Source organism: Neopelma chrysocephalum, unplaced genomic scaffold (genome assembly GCF_003984885.1).
Source record: "Neopelma chrysocephalum unplaced genomic scaffold, ASM398488v2 Primary Assembly neopelma1_22b, whole genome shotgun sequence".
NCBI lineage: Eukaryota > Metazoa > Chordata > Aves > Passeriformes > Pipridae > Neopelma > Neopelma chrysocephalum.
In genome coordinates, this window is record NW_020897690.1 from 16,559,214 (window position 1) to 16,578,253 (window position 19,040).

Below are 19,040 nucleotides of genomic sequence, written 5' to 3' on the forward strand. Positions count from 1 at the left end.
TGCCAGCCGGGATGAAAATCAGTTTTATAGCAGCAGTTCCTTTAGCAAAGAGGATGGTGGGCTATTCCTGGAGCTGTGTGAGGGGATCTTCAGGAGGGGAGCCTATGCAGCTCTGTGGTAGCAGGACCACTGGGAGACACAGCAGGAGTTTGGTGGTGCACAGGATGGCTACCTTACCCATCAGGAATGCCACCCTGAACAGAGCAGTAAACTTTCTGTGTGTTTTGCTCTACCCAAACGAATTGCCTAAGGTAGAATCTGATCCCCAAAAGTTCTCTCTGTAGTCAATAGAGACACCTAACACAGCCATCATAGAAGGTAATTCAGACTGCCTAGAATCTGAATCATGAATCACACAGACATAGGACAGCATGATGCCTGAACAAATATTTTTTATTTGTCATTATTGACAAGTAAATTGCATCGTTACACTTTTTGCAAAATGTATTACTATTGAATGAAAGACACATCTTACATTCACAGCTGTTTTTCCACATTAAGAGTAAAATCCCCCCAAAATGTAAAAAGTTTTTGGATACAGAGACACCACAGAGTAATCCATAAGCCAAGGCAGCAATTTAAAAAGTTAATAAGTCTGATATTTCTGCAATGAACAACTGCACATCTGCAGGTCTATTGAATTATGCCAGTTTCCATATGGGATGAGGATCAGCTAGTGTCCAGTGCCTTAGCTTGCCTTTCCCAGGCTCTGGGTTTGGGTCACCCAGCAGCAGTTTTTGGCCCTCCAGAGCTCATTGAGAAGTTTTGTTACTCCACTTCATGGTAAACTGACTGATTAGTCTGTTAAAATCTTTGTATTTGAAATGGTGCAAGCTACTGTTTTAATTTTTACCTTTGCGATGGGTTCAAGGGGTAGAGAAAAAACAGACTAAGTAGGTGTCATGAATTCATAAATTTTTACATATTGGTCAAAATCATCTCCTAGCAAAGCAGAAGTCACAGATGCAGCCATGGCAGAACACAACTAGTTAAACACCTTTATTCCTCAAATATGGTGGGATTTCCTTTTATTCTCTTTACTCTGAGACTGAAAAAATACTGAAGTAATCATTTAGCTTTAAATAGAAATGTGAAAGTCCTCAGGACATACTAAAAAACTACGTAGTTTAGTGTTTACCTGACTGTTGTTCAGCACATCTGTACCTCTGAGACAGGATTAATTAATACCTCACCAAGGAGTTCCGCTTCACACCTGGAAGGCACTTCTGCTTTTAGTCAAGTAATACTAAAATCCCTGCTATTTCAGAGTATGGACAGTAATTTTTCTCACTAGGATCAAAGGCAAAATTCTGAGATAGCTCAGATGAAAATTCTGCGCACAGTTGAAGCATGCATTTTTAAACAAATATTTTTCAATAACTGAATTTGAAATGTGTGTTTTAATTTGTGTGGTTTCACACAGCCATTATGGAAAGTCGGGAAGAAGAATCTATAGCATGTGATTTGAAGAAAATTATAAACTATTCAACATAATGAATTACAAAAAGTTACTTAACAAAGCAACTGATATGGAAGACAGTTCCTGACTGTGTGAGCCAAAACAGCTTACATGAACCGTTTGCCAAATGGTTTTGAACAAGTCATTCTGCAAAATCTCTGCTCATCTGACTGTGTGATCTGTAAAATTTATTATGCTCTATATAATTATGTACTCATAAATGCAGCATTCTATTTTTAAATGCTAAACAGTTTTTCATGGATACAGGAAACAACTGTTTTGTATGGAATTAGTGTCCAGTACAAATGAACTACTGATTCCTCATTTTACACTCAACAGACAAACACCTTTCACCGTTCAGTTCTATCTCATAGTCCTTTCCTATGGAAATTCATTCTTGCCTAGTATGGTGTCCTCCAGTAGCAGACTCGTTTTTTCTAGAGCAAAATTTAGCAAAGTAAAAGGTACCCCATGAACATTCCACCAAGAACAATCCCTGCAGTGACATTCTGAGACATTACTTCTAAAAGTTGTATGAGCTTGATTGTATTATTTTCAATGTCATAGAAATATGACAATTATTGAATCAAATGATCACCACCTGTCTGACCTCTCCCCAAACCAAACTCTTGGCACAAAAAACATGTTAATATTAAAAATAATACACATAGGCAGGAAAAGTAAATTGGTTCTGAATATTTTTGGAGAGATGTGTCAGCTATATTGCTGCCATTCTGGAAGCTCATTTGAATGCCCTAGGTTTCATCAGTACAGCATCAAGCAGTATCCCGTGCAAGTATCACCCTTAAATAGCTATATTAACTATATAATTATTTCACTATAAGGAACAGCTAATAGCTATATTAACTGTATGCTTTCAGAGCTTATTGACAGAGTGTCTGTAGTCAACAGCAGCATCTTGAATATTGCAGGGCAAATTAGAAAGGGATTTCATCATGTGCTCCACTCCTTCTGGAGTGAAAAAAAACCAAACAGAGTCAGAATTGGATCCTACAGTAAGGAAAAGACAAAGTGACCTGCCCTTTTCTGCTTTTGCTTAGCTTTGGCAGGCTTTGTCTCAGTTTTAACTTAAAACTTTACTCAAGTTATTCAAAACCACTGGTGCAGAAAAGGCAGAAAACCTCTTGCAAGCATTCAGCTCTGGTTTTAAAACTTGACTGCTTTATAATAGCATACCATCAACACTCCAAGTCTAGCCTACAGTTTTAATACAATGTAATTAGAGTAGGCTGGCAAGCACATTCAAAGAAACATAATTTCATGTGTTAAATAGGTTAAAGCCCAGGAGCCAAAAATACTGTTTGGTAGACAGGAATGCAGTCAAATCATGTGAGAATATGGATGGGAATCTGGCAAACTAGCCTATTTTCCTATCACCACCCACCATTTCTTTCACAAGGTTTATTGAGTGACCACAAGGCTTTTACTTTAACATTAATAGGAGTACTACTTGTAAATATTTACACGGCCCAGACCTGTGTCCTAGACAAAGTGCCTGCAGGTTGACATCAATAATAGCATCTTTCCTTGGAGACAATTCCTGGGTGCAAAGTTAGGGCATGATGAAAAATGTTAGTTGTGGGCAAGGTTAAATAATAGGGCTGATCACAATGGAGCTACACGTTAACCAACTAAACAGACCCAATCTCTCAAAGAGAATGGTGGTTTGTTTGAGCTTCTGGGAAGCACTAGGAATTTTACTCTTGTAAAATGGCATACAAATACTATGCCATTAAATTGAAAATTTTTCTCATAGTTACAAGCTCAGCACCAACAAGAAGCATCTAGAATCAGGTTTCTGTGTTGCGTAAAACAGGCTCTGTCTTTTGCTGCTGCTTTGCTTTGTAGCCTGAGCAAAAGCACTGTCCCTGTCAGCATTACTCTTTCTTCCATTATTGTACCATAGAGTTTCAGATTTAATGTTGTTTTGTTCAGTGACCTCCTTTCTCTTCAAGCAGAAGATTTTTTCAACTGTAATTTAATCCATACTCTGAAGTATAATATTTAATAGTAATTATTTTAAAGATAAAACATGCATTTTAGTCACTCAAAGACTGATAAACTTTCAGGGAAACCAAACCTCAGCATCTTGTATCAAACTGTAACAGTGTCATCAAATCACACTGCTGTGCTTTTTTCTACTCGGTTGTTGCATGCAGATGCAGTTCCCAAAGCCTAGTTTGCTGCTTGCACTACTGCGCACTGCAGTCAGAATATAGCTGGCTGCTGACGGGCAGGTCTGAAAGCATTCACCTGTCCCTTGTCAATGGAAATGAAAAACATCCCTGATGCAACCATATAAGCATTTTATTTAGGAATATATATTGAGATCCAGACTTGAGATGAAAACCCAGTTCTGTAACACAATTCACTGAAATTTCTTTTCAAGGAAGAATGTTAAAAAAAATATATATATATTTTCAAGAAATACTGAAATTACTGAATTATTTCACTTGGGCTTTTAAAGGACAGTTAAGAAAATTTGTAGTCTAACCATTCTGGACACAGGTCATTCCAAAATGTTCCTTTTCAGGATTTCTCATACCTTCCATTAAAGAAAAATGCAAAAGTAAAATTTCAGAAGTAAAAATCCACTCCTTCAAGTCACTGAATTACTGCACTTTCTCAGTCTCTTGCAAATGTGAAACCACTGCATTATAGCATGTCTTCATTACAGCCTCAGGCATTTCTTTAACAAAATGGTAGGAATGGCTCAGAACACCATGAATCACAGAACAAACCATTGATAGAAACCACTGTTTTCTCCCTTCACTCTTCCACCCTATTCGTACCTTCTACCTTTCTTTGCTTTTATTCCTTCTGATCCCTGGATTATATTGATTCTGTAGTGTATTGGTAGGGACAGAGTGGCACATAGAACCATAGCAGGCCCTTGATTTGAAACAGAGGTTTCTGGTGTTTGAAGGATTTTTAAACCTACCACAAGACACTGCACTATGTAATATTGAACATATATGTAATATCACATATGTTTTTAAAAATATCACCACTTCAAATCTTGACTTATGTTCTACAGAAAGAATGTGAATGGCTAATATTAAATAACTAAATTGCTTATAAAACCTCTATTATATAAGTCTCTATGGATGTCTCTGTAAAACCTACAGGAATGTAACTTCACAGCCGGATGCACACAGCTGACTCATTTCTTTATCTCCCTGTCCAGTTGCAGTCATAGGGGGAAATACAATTGTTCTTATCAGGGTAACATTCTGGCAAGTTTCCTCTGAAGCTAGGAGAGGTATTTTATTGCATGTCAGATGCGTTTGTAGAGCCCCTTCTTGCACTAGGATAACAGCATCAGAGGATGGTGATCACAGGAAGCAGGAGGATACTTGGTCTCTTTTGAATTCTAATTTTAAGTTGTCATAAACACCTTTATTACATTTGGTAGGAAGCACAGAAGAAAATATTTTAGCAGAAAGAAATGTACAATGTCCTAAGGAACAGTGAGAACGAGAAAGGACATATTGGCAAAAGGTGAATGGATCATCTTCAAGGGACTTCTGCCAGGGTCCTGGCCATCGATTTAATACAGTAGTTGCATCACCCTATGAATGCCTGACCCTTAGCTCCAGCTCAGCCAGGCCACAAGACCATTTATATTTCAGCATGCAGCACATAAGAGTTTTCATATTAGTTCTCAAGATAGAAGTGCTTACTTCATATGACTGTAAATACAAAAGCTTTGTAGTTTCAATTGACAGCACATGCTGTTAAAATGATTCAAGAATTTCTTTTTAACCTGTTTCTAGACTCTTGCTGTCCTTCTTTTAAAAAGACAATCACACCATTTCAGATTTGTACTCCCAGGACAACTGCAGTAATATGCTTCCCTAGCCAAAGAGCCATATTAAGTGTTTGTTTGTTTTCTAGGTAAAGCATTTTTACTTCTTTTTAGGTGCTTCTTAGTAACTATTACTTGTACAACAGCAAACTGTCTCCTCCAAACCCATACTGGTCAATTTGGTATAAGCTTTTCTTCACACTAGAGTACAGCACACTGTTTCTAGTGATGTCCTTTTTATCTCATTACTGTTTTGAGAACAGGACGTTGCAGAGAAAAGATGTGCTTCATTGCACATTTCCCAAAGGACCTCACAAGCTTTGTCAATGACTAGGTAAGCACTAGGCATGGTTAAACACAGATTTCTTTTTTGTTAATTATTATATTTTTTTTAAAAAACAAGGCATAAACAGTTTAAACAAAATGTGGAGCCATTTCCACCTACCTCCTTCCTTTAAGCTTAGGGAAAAAAGGTTCTCTGTGAAAACTTACATGCACTGTACATACTCATTCTAAATGAGAAAGTGTGGGTTTAAAATTAAAAGAAGATTAAATTAGTAGCGTTTAAAAAGTTACTAATCTGTTCTCCAGCTGAAAATTCATCAAATTTAAGGAGATTGATTCTCATTGGCAGTTTTCTGTTCACGAGAGTTACCCTTCCTTTTTGAATGTTTTCATCACATTGCTTCCGGTCTCTGTCACTTGCGGAACGTGCCGACTACTAACATCACACCCTCATAGTTCTAACTCTTGTGCTTGTTAACAGTGTGCAGACTACAATCCGCAAAAAGCAAATCTCATTTTTCTGGATCAGCAACAGCTGTTCTGAGAGCTTATTCAGACCCTTTTGACCTGTGACCTTTTCTAGGACTGAACACCCCACACCAGTAGAAAAAAGAAAATAAAAAACTTCAACACATTTTCTTTAGCTGACCACATATTTATATTCTAAACAGAGCAGCAAAGTAGCAACAAGTATGATTTCTAAAAAAACCCCAAACGCTTAGGCCAATGATAATGGAAAAAACTGCAACTGCAGAAGGGGTTTTGATGGTATGTACAGTCAATAGATATTCTCCAGTTCTTCAGAAGAACTAGAAACCATTGCAAGAGTAAATGTTTTGTCCTGAAAACATGGAGATGAAAACCAATTAAAAAAAAAAAAAGCTACCATAATACAGGCCTGTGAACATGCTGTACATCTGAATGCCAATTCCTCTTCATAAGCAGAAGGAGCCTTGCTTCAGCAAAAGATTGCAAGTTCTTCAATGCATAAATGTTTCCTGGATATTGATTTAATTGTATAGTTAAAGTATGGTTGGATGAACATCTAAGAAGTACAGATATTCAACAGCTCAGTGTCAAGTCCTTCAGGCTTACAAAATTCAGTCCCAACACTCTGCAATTTCATTTAATTTTAATATAGGAAAATAGTATTGTTTATTTGTCAAAGTTTGCAAAAAAAATAAACTGCATTCACTTTAAGTTTTCTTTACAAGTGAAGCAACAAAGACAATTATAACTTACATAATTTTTATAACAATGAGGAAGGGATTAGCATTTTTAAGTTAATTTGGTGGTTTGCAAGTATTTGGCAATAAAGTTTGATTTCTTTCCTAGTTTTTTCTTTTACAGCAGGGATAAATAAACCTTTTTTTATATTATGGTAGGCTTGTCCTTCACAAGAGATCCACCTTCCAATTCATGGAAAAGTGAGTTTTATATCCAGCAACACATAACTAAGCAAAACTTAACTGAAGTCCATTCAGTACATTCAGTTCCCAAAGAACAGTGACATAAATGATTAACTTCCACAGACACATGGAATGCTGTAAGTTATCCTGAGGCAAAAGACTTGTAATGCACAGAAGCTGTAACCGTGAGTTCATCTGTACAAAGGCCTTCTCCTTGAAAACAAAGATGGATATTTCATGCTTTCCCAAGACACTTCTTAATGAAATATCCCACTAACTTCTGCGGCCTCTGCTGATACTCCACAAGGACATCATGTGAGCTGCTGATTTGATCTCCTTCGAGCCGATTCAGAAGAGTGACACACACTACAGCAGCTAGAAGTTAAAAGACAGGATTAGTTAGGAATAATATTCTGGCACTTGTACAGTCCAAAAGCATAAGCATTTGAATGAACAGCTAGAAGACAAGAATTACAAGAGAAAACAAACCCCAGAAAAGGGTGTGCAGTATCATAAGATGCTAGTGTACTAGCATGCTGTGAAGGATGTAAGTCAGAAATAGCTTAAGAGATTGCTACATTAATGAAGCCAGAGCTCTCAGGCAGCTGCAGACACTTATTGTTATATCGTGATTCTTATGTTTTTCTGGATAGGAAGGATATTTCACAAGTACCCAGGACTTGACTGCCAGGAAGTGACTAGACACACTGCTCTAGCAGATGTAGTAACAGTCGTCTCCCTTAACCCCAGCCCAAGTGCCTGTGCTGTAGGTGCCAGCCCTGAGGAAGCAGCAGATAAGGCCCCTCCACGTTCATAGACAGGGAGCACTGCAAGCACACGAGGACCCCATGGACCATCTCAGGTTCATCTGCTGCCTTTCAGCCCCAAAGGCAAAATCCCTCCTTTCACTCCAGCTGAGCTCTATCACTCAACCCTATCACTGTGCTCTGTTTGGGATTTCTGATAGTGGGAATTTGCAGAGCACAAGCAGTAAATACACATTACAGACCTACAAGGCAGAGACAGCAAAAAGGACCACGCTTCCTAATGGCTCAGGGATACCACTGGTTAGTTTTCAATCACTCAAATCAGTAAGAACTAAGGATGTTTGATATAATTGTTGGTCTTTTTGCTTATACTTCTTCATTTCATCCTCCTTAAGTTTAAGAACTTTGAGAAACATCAGTGTTTTAAATTGGCAAATCCCTTGCTAAGGAAACTGAGAGAAGACAGTTTAGACAGTAAGAAGAAAGACACTGTATGACATTATTTGTAATTGCTTTTTTCCCCCTGATCTTTGCTGAAAATTAGTTAGCTTGTGTAAAATATTTGAAAATTCATTTTATGATTGGGAATGGTTTATTCATGATGCTACTAAACTCCTCAACCATTTAAGAATCAAACTCTTACATCTACACAAAATACTTACGTTTTCAACTTGATATGAAAGTATAGAAAGTTAGTATAGTTCTATATATATGAGAATCACCTGATTGCTTAAACTAACCAGTTGCTCTCTGTAAACTTCAAAAGCTAACTGAAGATAAAAAATGAATGATAGGGGTAATTAGGTATTTAAATTATTTACATGGTTGCCAGGGGCTGGAATGACGAATGACAGTAGCAAACTCTGTAAAAACTATGTGAAGAAGTTTGATAAGTTGTGACACATCTGATACAAATCAAGCAATCGCAGCAACAAAATTATAAGCAGAACTGTTGGGGTTTTTTTATATGCAGAAGGTATGTTAACACTTCATTTGCAGTTTTTAACCACAAACCCCCTGCAACGCAGAAAACTTCTGTAGGTTGGATAAAGTGACTAAGTTGGTTTACCTTTGACACCGCTGAGATTACACATTGCAGCAAATACGGAAGACTCCATCTCAATGTTTCTGACACCAGAATCATAAGCTTTCTTCAAATATTGGAGTTTTTCTTCTTCATCATATAAGCAGATTGCACCATCCAACCTGCCCTGTCCTAGAAAGTAATTTTGTGGAAAATTTCAGAGTGATGAAGTCACAGAACAAATTCAGTTTCGAAAACACCCAGTTATTACAGTTTCCCCTATGCAGTGTTCAGCTTCTACTACTACTACTCTTTATTTTTGCGCACAAGACAAATAGGAAAAAATGATTCTTAGCTATTGCTTGAGGTTCTACATAATAGTTGTATTTTTTATAATATGAATCATGGCAATTTAACTGGTTTTCTTCAGCTTAAATTCTCAAATTCATAAACAGGAAACTGTACATAGTAGATTCCCATATTTACATCAAAATTCAGCAATAAACCTTAAGTTGTATGGAAGTGCTGCATTTTTAATATGTTTAATCACTATCTAGAAAAACTGCCAGGTTTGAAAATGTTTTTGTGTTTCTATTTTGAAAGGATGAACACTTTATTAGTTACAGACTCTCTAAGGTAAGAGATGAAGAGTCTCTTAAGCTAACTAGGCAATATTATTATAATTTTTTGAGAAAGGTTTTATTCAAATTATTCAAGAATAGCACCTACAGATAAAACAGTTGCAGGCTGTGTATAGTAAAGTTAAATTACACTGTATTTTACTCAGTATCTTCTTGGTTTTGGGAAATGTACTTCTGAATTAATGCCCTTGAGCCTGTTCTCAGCTTTTGCTGTATGAGTTGCAAATGTTCCTGACACTTTTTTTAGTGTTGCTTGCACCTGTGGTTGGTGCCTGAGAAGATACACGAACTAACAGTGTGTGCTTCTGCCCAAGCTGGAGCACTATGACGATGATCATGTATTTCCCCCTGCACTGCACCCTTTGTCACCTACCCAGCAACACCCAGAGAAAGCGGGATCAGGTGCTATTTATAAACATCTAGATTTGGGAGATCAGAAAAGCACCTGAATGTCTGTATGTTTATCCAAAGTAAGCCTTGGAGGTTTGTACCTCCTACAAAGCAGCACTGACACAACTCAGCAAAATATTGTCTTCAATTGTCTGATCACTGCTTTGCTCAAAATGAAATAAGTTACAACAATTCTTTTAGAAAATATTTACTTTGGGTATTTAATCAGTGCAAAGAAAACGAACCCCAAAACAGTCACAAATAATTCTCATTCCTCTATTTGTGACAAATATACCTGACAAGTACATAAGAAGTGTATAGTAGACTGTATGTACTTCAAAGAATCTATTAAAGCTGGAGGAGCATCTCCACAAAATTAAAAGTTTAATACAGCAAACTGATAAGTACAATGCTTAATTTTATGTAGATGAAAAACTGGTTAATTACGATTGGCGAGACAACCCACAGTGAGGAATGCATTCTGTTCAGTGAACTGGAAGCTCAATGTTAATATTTATCTCTTGCTTCTTACCAATAATTTTCTGTTAGTCTGTCACCAGCCTTACCTTCATAGAAATCCAAAGTGCACATGGTGTTCCCAATGACTGTGTTGAACTGACCAATTTCTTTACTGCACTGCATCAGCTCCTTAGCCAGCTGTTCATCTAGGTTAGTACTGCGAATTACTGTCTTTCCCAGAACAACCTGTTCCAACTGAGGTTTGAAGGTGGCATCTACAGACTGCCTAGTTATAACCACTGAGCCTGGCTCCAGACCTGCAGTAAAAAGAAACAGATATAACTTCACAATGCAGTTAACACTTTGTTTCCACACACATAAAACATACATCTTGACCCAATCCTGCTTCTTTTATAGGTGGTAATTTTGCCCCTGAATTCATCAGGAGAATTTTCTGCCCATGCCTATCTGCTTCCATTTATTATTACAAATAATTTCTGAAAGAATGAAATTTTTTCTTTTTCACTGCATGTTCTTTCTTATATCATATTTACATAGAAGACAAGAAGGTCCTTCTCACAGTCAGATCTCTTAAGTGCATATTCTCTATCAAAAGGCAGGTTTTGCCTTTACTTTCAAAATTACAGAAGAAAAATTATTCATCTCCTGTGGAAAACTGTTCTGACCATCAATCACTTACACAAAGAGAGGTGCCCAACTTTCCTAGAAAGATACTTATGTTTACAGAAATAAAACAGAAATCAAGAGGGAAAATACCTATTCCACCAGAGGTGCCAATGCGAATGATGGTTATGTTGGAACACTTGGCATGATACAACAATTTGATCAGCTCATGCAACATGATTGAAATAGAAGGAATGCCCATACCATGCTGAAAAAAAAGCAGAAATTCATACTCCACATTCATATAGATACTGCAAAATATATATGGAAAAAGGAGCTGAACATTTTCTCCTTTCTGGTATTTTTTTCCAAATGCCACCTAACTCACTCCCACAAAATCCCCAATCTCTGGGCCTACTGAGAGGCTATTACAGATAAACAGAGAGACTCCCACTGGCTTTGGTAGATTGTGGATGAAATACAATATTTCTAAAAATCATGACTTATAAAACATTTACATTTTCAAGAGTACAATCAGTGTCCTTTCCCAATCGCTGAGCAATACATTTCATCATGGAACATTTCCTAAACACAAGAAAAACCCCACTCTGACTTTTTCACCAACCTGAAGTGCTAGTGAATAGTTAAGCTAAATTTTTTTCGAAACACAGACATCATGGTTTAGTCTCAATGTTCAGCAAATAGAAGTCCACCTTAACTTGCACAACACTATGATAATTACAGATCGAAAGAAAGGGTGCAGAGTAATATTACAGTTTTGCAATTGTAATTGAAGTATGTAATTGTATTTACAAATTAAAAGTATGAAGTTTTAAAATGCATATGAGTTGGCAGCACCAGTCCCATGACATGCTAGTCTTAAGCTATAGTAGCATATTTGACAGTGCCATTGCAGAGATGTAGCTCTGGATGTGATACAGCCATTTTCTCCGGTACCCCATATCTCAAGTGACATTCTTCCCCCATTACTTAGGGTACAGAACAGGGATGAGGCAACAGTAAGTTTTAAAAAATCGATAACACCATTCCTGCAACACCTCAGAGGTACACTGAGAAAAAAGGATGCAAGAAGGAAGAAAGGTGCTGGAGGCTTTCCTCTTATGAGAAACGGCTGAAAAGGAAGTCTTAATTAGCTGGCTGCACTATTTTGATCACGGTTGATACAAACTTAACAGCCCGACTCAGTCTATTAAGTGTTTAAAAGAAACGTGCATTCATATTTTCTACTTTGAACAGCATCGCTGAGCTGTGTCCCGTATCAGATCACGAGGTACTTACACTGACAGACAGAACAGGTCCCACTTTGTACATGGCGTAGCGGTCAGTGCCTGCGCAGATGTTGGGGTAGTCACAATCGGTGCTTCCAAGCCCCAGCTCCTCCGCTATGTAAGCGATAAAAGCTTTCATCCGTGAAGGGCTTCCTCCAACACACACAAACTGCGGTGGACAGTATTCAACAAAGCAAAACCAGTTGCATAATTCAGTATGTCAAAGAATGTCCAAAGAACAACGTGAGTATATGCAAACACTTTCAGTAAACACTAAATTATTCCCAGATATAGTTCTTCTCGTAATCATTCTAAAACACAATGAAGAAAAATCATGGAAAAAAACCCAACTGTCTATATAGCACTCAAATGCCTTCATCCTGTTTAAACTAGTTAAAGACAAATATTGGCATGAAGACCCAATAAACACGAGTTCTAACTGAATAGAGCCTACAGTATTTGCCTTTTTACTGAATGGAAAGAGACAGTCAAAAACAATTATCCCCAACTTTTTTAGATACAGAAAGTGACAAGAACCCACAGAAACTGTTCCCCTCTGCATTCACTCCTCAATCAGTGGTACGCTGAGACATTTAGTCCTATTTTGAAGACAGCTACTCTTTCTGCAGAAAAGATGAGGCTTGATAAACAGAGCAAAGCATCTTACCTTTACATCTCCAAACAGTGTTGGAAAATCATGGGTACCAGTCCCAAGAGCAAAATGGTACAGGATGTCTTCTTTCATTTTCTCCAGGTGAGGGTTGCACAGATGGATAAAATTCTCTCTGCCAAGACAGCAGCATCGTGAAACATATAGAGTGTATACAAACCCTCATGTTGAACAGATGCCAATTCTTCAAAGTCAACCAGTCAGAGTTGGGAAATACCACACACATAGGTGTGCCTGCACTACGTTATTTTGGTTCCTCATGTGTTGCGTTAAGGAAATCCTAAATTTCGTAACTGCCATACATCTTGTAATAAATCATATATGACATTTAATATTCCATTCATTGCACAGGACGAAATTGCTGAAGAAAAGTCCAGCTGCTAGGATGCATTTGCAACTGTGCAACATTCCCCTTAAACAATACTAAAGCTGTGAACCACAGTGGGTCTTTATGGTGAACAGAACAATAGGAGCAGGACCAGGGAATATTTAATAGACTACCTTACTACAAAGAAAATATATAACAAAGCTGAAAAGCAAACAACCTCTGTTTTGACTGAAACTCACCACCACCACCACCACCAGCTACCTGAGAAGGAGGGGATAATTTGGGCTTTATAGACAGGCACGAAATGGATTTCTGTCAATTTGTCTCCCTGTGTCATAAACGCAGAAAGAAAAATATCCTACAGCATGAGACTGATAAGGGTACAGAGAATCTGAAATAGGAGAGGAAAGAGGAAAATGGAAATCTGAAGCAAAGAGAAAATCATAGGAGGGGAAAAAAATCAACAAAAAGGGAAAAGAGAGGAAGAGGTAAAAAGAATTAATTTCTTCTTAAGTTGCTTCTTGTAAGGAAGTGATACAGCTTAAAATAAAAATAAAAATTAATCTGAAGAGCCTGTCCGAAGAGCCAGGAAATGACAGGTCAAAGAGAGAAACCTGAACTACTTGGCATATGGGATCACCTTTGTGGAAAATTCAACAGTGGACTATCTAAACAAGCTGCATGATTCATAAACTGTCTGCCTTCTGTGCTTGATGTTTTAAGTTCAGTTGAAACAGTAGGAAAGCCTAGTCAATAATCACAAGCTTAAGCAGAACCCTGGCCAGTACTTAAAAGTAATTTCTGAGAGATGGAATCAAGTAGTAAATAGCTTTCAGACACAAGAAGATGGGTTAGCTTAATTAATGGCTTAATGGAGGCTCACTTCAGGCACAGCACAGCTCAGCAAATTCAAACTGCTTTGTCAGAGGAGACAAACAAAATGTTCACCTGAATTTTATGCAAAAAATCATTAAGACTTTGTAGGAACAACTCTGAATCCTAAACAGAGGCATTTAGTGCTATTTTTGATGGTTTAGGTTATCTTGTCTGCCTTCTAATGCCTCCCTAGAAAAGTTTTCCTGTAGGTTCCTATGTAGGTCCTATTTGCCAGTCCTGCGCAGGATGTATGGCTTACCTTAGAAAGCCTACAGCGGCCAAGATGAGGTCACTGAACTGTTCCTCAGAAAGCAAATAGTTACAACCCAAACATTCTGAGTACAGCAATTGCTTCTGTTCTTGGCATTCTTTTTCCAATATCACTAACTATCCAGTAACAACTGCACAACCAAGGAAAGAGGTGTCATCCCAACCCACCCTATCTGTTCTTGCCCACCACAGACAACCACCTTCAGCAAGTGAAGGAGCTGCCCACTAAGGCAGCTGGTCCAATCACCCATTCAGTAGGAATTCGCTTCCATCTCTGAGAGGCCCCATTTGCCTCTCTTCATACAAATCCTGCCTGAGGTGGAACCAAAGACTGGCTGCCTTTGTTCTTCCTTCCAAGACACCTGTTTGACTCTGGAAGAACTAAAGAGCAGGTTTATGGCTCATCAGGAAAGCAAAGACAGTCTCAGAGTCTGCCAGCTCATGTGAGCAGAATTCCCAGGCTGCCTTCCCTGAATTATTCCTGTTCATTTTTCTGGGACTCCCTACCCTTATTTACTGGGTCACTCACTAATGCAGATCCAATATCCAGCTGCGCTGATGTTCATTGGAATGGCTTTTACATACAAATAGGATATGATTTGAAATCGCTTTACAGTTTGTTCTCAGGCAAGCAAAAAAAAATATTTCCTTCTTTATGAGAACACCAGCAATAAAAGCTTCTCTCCAGGAAATAAACTGGGAAAAGGCGAGGCCTCTATTGAAACTACAGGGAAATTCATGTGGTGTGTGCCAACACCACTGTCCTCATGCCTGGCAAAACACAGCCTCCTTCCTCAGCAGTGGCTATATTCCACCTTTTTCATCTCACACTCCACCAACAACACTCTCCGACCCACCACCTCACCGCAGCACTGGGCCATTACCAACTTGCACAGCTTATCTGCACATCTATTTGTAGACTTGGACCCTAGGGTAAAATGGGCAATAAAAACAAGCATATTTTTATGTGTACATAGGACCAATGCCATGGATTTACAATAGAGGCAAAGTTTGCTTGATAAAAATCTTTGGCATGAAAATCTCAGGAGAAGAAAATTTATTTCCCTCCAGCTATTGTAAAGCATCTACAGCTTCTGAGGGTTTAAGCAAAATACAAGTATCTGAAGACTAAACACGCATGTATGGTATTAGTAAAATAAGCTTACGGTAAGAATTAGAGAAACTCATTGAAATATTTGTTTCAACTCTTGAAGCAGGTAGGTCTGGCCATATGCAGCAACCAAAGTCAATATTTCAGTAGCTCACTGGATTAAAATAAATTAATAAATAAAAACATCACTCAGGCTTGGAAAAAATCACTGTTGAGATAAAGGAAAATGGCTAGCTCTGTGTAGGTGTGGTAAAGCAATAAAGCATCCATTTGTCAAAACAGCTCCTATTGGATACTTGATGTTATAATCAATATTTGCATCATAACTTAACTTAATTGGTGTGTAATGAGTTTGGGGAGGAAGGTTAAGTGTAAACTTGGACAAAATAATTAATTTCTGAGTCTTACTTTGAAGCCTGTTCATCATCAGTTTTCTTCTCATTTGAGGCACCAGGAGCCATGTGTGTTTATACCTAGAATTGTATTAAAAAAAGCAGATATAAGTGCATCAGAATAGTCCCATCTGTAAAGCTAGAAGCATTAATAGTGAGAGAAACCTTCTGTACCTATAACTCTAATGAATATTAAATTCCCCAAATAATCCAGCCACACTACAGCTTTTATAACTGTAGCAAAAAGAGCATCTACAATTTTTATGGCTGAGCATCACCATAATCCATCACCATTTTCAAAATCCTCAAGCCTAAACTAATCTCTTGCTAACGTAACCCCCACCCTCACAACTGCCTCTGTCCTGTGCTATGAGAAGCAGCAGGCTCATGGGACAGAGAGAGGCGAGTCTCATTGCTAACTAACCCTCTTTTTTCCATACCTCCCACAGCAACAGGGACTTCCGAACCAGCTTCAGCCCCCTTCCACGTCTGGCTCCAGAAAGTCTCCAGAGCTCAGCTCTAACTGTCAGACGCCTGAAATCCAAGTCCAGGAAGCATCTTACTCATAATATCCTCTTCATTAAACTCCTCCTACTGACCTTAAGAACCCTTTTGTCTGCCACAGCATAAAGGCAAGGAACACAAAAGTAAAACATGACTCCAAAAAGGCACAGCGCTCCAGTTTATCATCCATCCTGAAAATCTTTTTTGCTGATCCATTGCCCTAACCTATACCCAAAACCTTCTCCTTTCTGCATTCTTCTTTACATTTAAATAGGCAAATGTATCACTAAGGCTTTGGTGCTGATACAAAACCAGAATTATAATTATAGAATGATTCGTTTGTTATTATTTTCAGAAGTGACTAAGGCTACATGCCGAAGTTGGTACTTTCTGGGAATGCCCTTCTGGGAAGTACTGAATCACAAAGTTTTGCTCTACCCTTCTCTAAGAAGGGCCTGACAGCACAGAGATTATAATCGGGGTAGGACTTGTAATCCTTAAAAATGCCAGGATCACAAGGAAACACAAAGAAATTGGTCTTGCAATAGAATTACATCATATTGGAATTTTGAGAGAAGTGAAGAACCAAACAAAATAAACCACAGGCTTGCCACTGAATAATGGAAATGTATTAAAAATTATATGGACAATTAGTTTTCTTCATTTAAAATATTAACCTTTATTAAATAGACCTAAACTTCACATGTACTAGATACACTAACTGTATACTAAACTGTGCTCGAGGAGGTAGAGTATAAAAGTCACATTCAGAATCAATTACGCATCCTTATGGTGGTATGATTAGAGTCAGCTACTACAGGAAATTACAGGAAAAATGCATCATTCCTTCCAAGAAAACTACAGTGCCATGAGCCCTACTAAAGAGGAGCTGGAAGTTATAAAGAGGAGTTGGAAGTTAAGAAGAAGAAACAGCAAAGTGACTTTTATGTACTGGGATGACATAGGGTTGCAAACAAACCGAGGATATTAATTGAGCTGTTGTTCACAGTATTTAGCATCCATGTGATTTTTAAGTGTTCTTCGTTCTGTGGTCCCTTAAATAATGATATACTTAAAAAAACTGAGAACAAAGTTCTGATGGTCCAAAGGTCCAGTATACCCTCTCCAACACCACTTGGCTGCAGGTGCCTTGGCAGGAATGGAAAGTAAGGAGCAAACATAAAGCAGCTTTCCCATGGCAGACCTTGCCAGCAATCAGGTAGTAGCTGACAAGCAGCGAGTTAATGTAAAGCCACAAAACTCTCACACTGTCTGAACAAACGGAAATTTTTACAGCCACGTCAAAAGTTTCTGTAGTCTGCCTCAGCCTAAGTTAAAACTGACATTCAACTATATGCTCCTGATTCAGCTCAAGAAAGGGCATGGCCTGCTTTAACATGTATGCACATCATAGGATGGTTTGGGTCAGAAGGGACGCTAAAGATCATCTACTTCCAACCCCTCTACCACGGGCCGGGACACCTTTCACTAAACCAGAGTGCTCAGAGCTCCATCCAGCCTGGACTTGAACACTTCCCGGGACGGGGCATCCACAACTTCTCTGGGCAACCTGCTCCAGTGTCTCACCACCCTCATACTGAAAATTCCTAGTATCCTCAACAGTGAAGAATTCTCATCTCATCTAAACCTCTAAATCCTCAGACTGGTGTTTTAAAACCATGCAGGATTCATCACAATTGCCATCTCTCACATCCTCCCCACACCCGTCATTTTTGAAGAAAGCCAACAGCCAATAGTTTCTGTACGGAAAAGCTCTGCTTCGGTGTTGATCCATCATCAGGAAAAGATGAAGTCGCTGCAAAATGATTTTACCCCGCGGGTCCCCTCCGGAAGCCGCCCCGCCGCTGCTGGCTGCTGCCGGAGCGCTCCCCCGGCCCCGCAGACGGGGCAACTGGCCCCGTCCGCCCAGACACCGCCGAAAACAGCGCTCGCCCGGACCGACCCCTGCGCCCGCCGCACCGCCCTTCCCCACGCGCTCCCCACCGCCACCCCCTGAAGGTTGCGAGACACCCCGATCACCCCGCCGCTCCTACTGCGCGGCGCCCGGCGGGACGCGGCTCTCACCGGGGCCGGCGGGAGCCGCCGCTGGGAAACGAGGAGAGCCGCTCGCTGCTGCTGGGAGAGGTGCGGGGCAGCCGACGGAGCCACCTCCCGCTGGCGGCGGCACCGCCCCGCCCGGGGCCCGGTTAACCCCCTGCTCACCGTGCACGCTGCGGGAGGGCGGCCCGGCTGTGCGGGAACCGTCGTGTTCCGGGGCGGGCACAGGGAGCGGGAGCAACGCAGCCGGTGCGCGGGAAGAGTGGACCTCTGCCGCCAGGGCACGGGTGTTCGGAAGGACCTTATCCCAGAGATACAGATACGCACGCAGGTGTGGGCACGCCAGGGATGGTGGAGTCTGGTCGGGCTGTGCAGGCGTCGGTGCCTGTGTCTGCCCGTGTGTCGGTACGTACCGGCTGTAACCGCGCTGGCCGCTTTCACGGCAGGGATGGCTTCGGCTGCTTGGAACTGACTATTGAGTTGGAAGGGACCTACAACTGATAGCTGAGTTTTGAGATGTCACAAGAACTAATAGTTTTTGCAGCGGAATGTGCCCTAGAAGCTGCGTATAGCTGAGCCAAATGATTTAAAAGGACTAACCAAGCAAAGTAACGAAACAGCGAAGAAGGGAACTGAGGCAGCTAGCCAAACAGCA

The 19,040-nt window shown here is 39.7% G+C and overlaps 1 protein-coding gene across 4 annotated transcripts; it reads right to left on the reverse strand.

Moving 5' to 3' along the window:
* Nucleotides 1-6,703: 6,703 nt before the first annotated feature.
* UPP1 (uridine phosphorylase 1) lies at nucleotides 6,704-19,040 on the reverse strand. Of its 4 annotated transcripts, none has more exons than XM_027680838.1 (8): nucleotides 18,551-19,040; nucleotides 15,840-15,904; nucleotides 12,844-12,961; nucleotides 12,187-12,345; nucleotides 11,041-11,155; nucleotides 10,371-10,580; nucleotides 8,819-8,965; nucleotides 6,704-7,357 (listed from the first exon to the last, which is right to left on the reverse strand). In XM_027680838.1, exons 2-8 carry the CDS (start codon nucleotides 15,890-15,892, stop codon nucleotides 7,218-7,220), a joined length of 942 nt encoding a protein of 313 aa, XP_027536639.1. In that variant the 5' UTR covers nucleotides 15,893-15,904; nucleotides 18,551-19,040; the 3' UTR covers nucleotides 6,704-7,217. The 4 variants fall into 4 exon arrangements, with proteins under 4 accessions (XP_027536639.1, XP_027536626.1, XP_027536633.1 ...); XM_027680825.1 differs by lacking the exon at nucleotides 18,551-19,040 and adding an exon at nucleotides 18,413-18,535; XM_027680832.1 differs by lacking the exon at nucleotides 18,551-19,040 and adding an exon at nucleotides 18,423-18,487 and having other exon boundaries at nucleotides 15,840-15,905.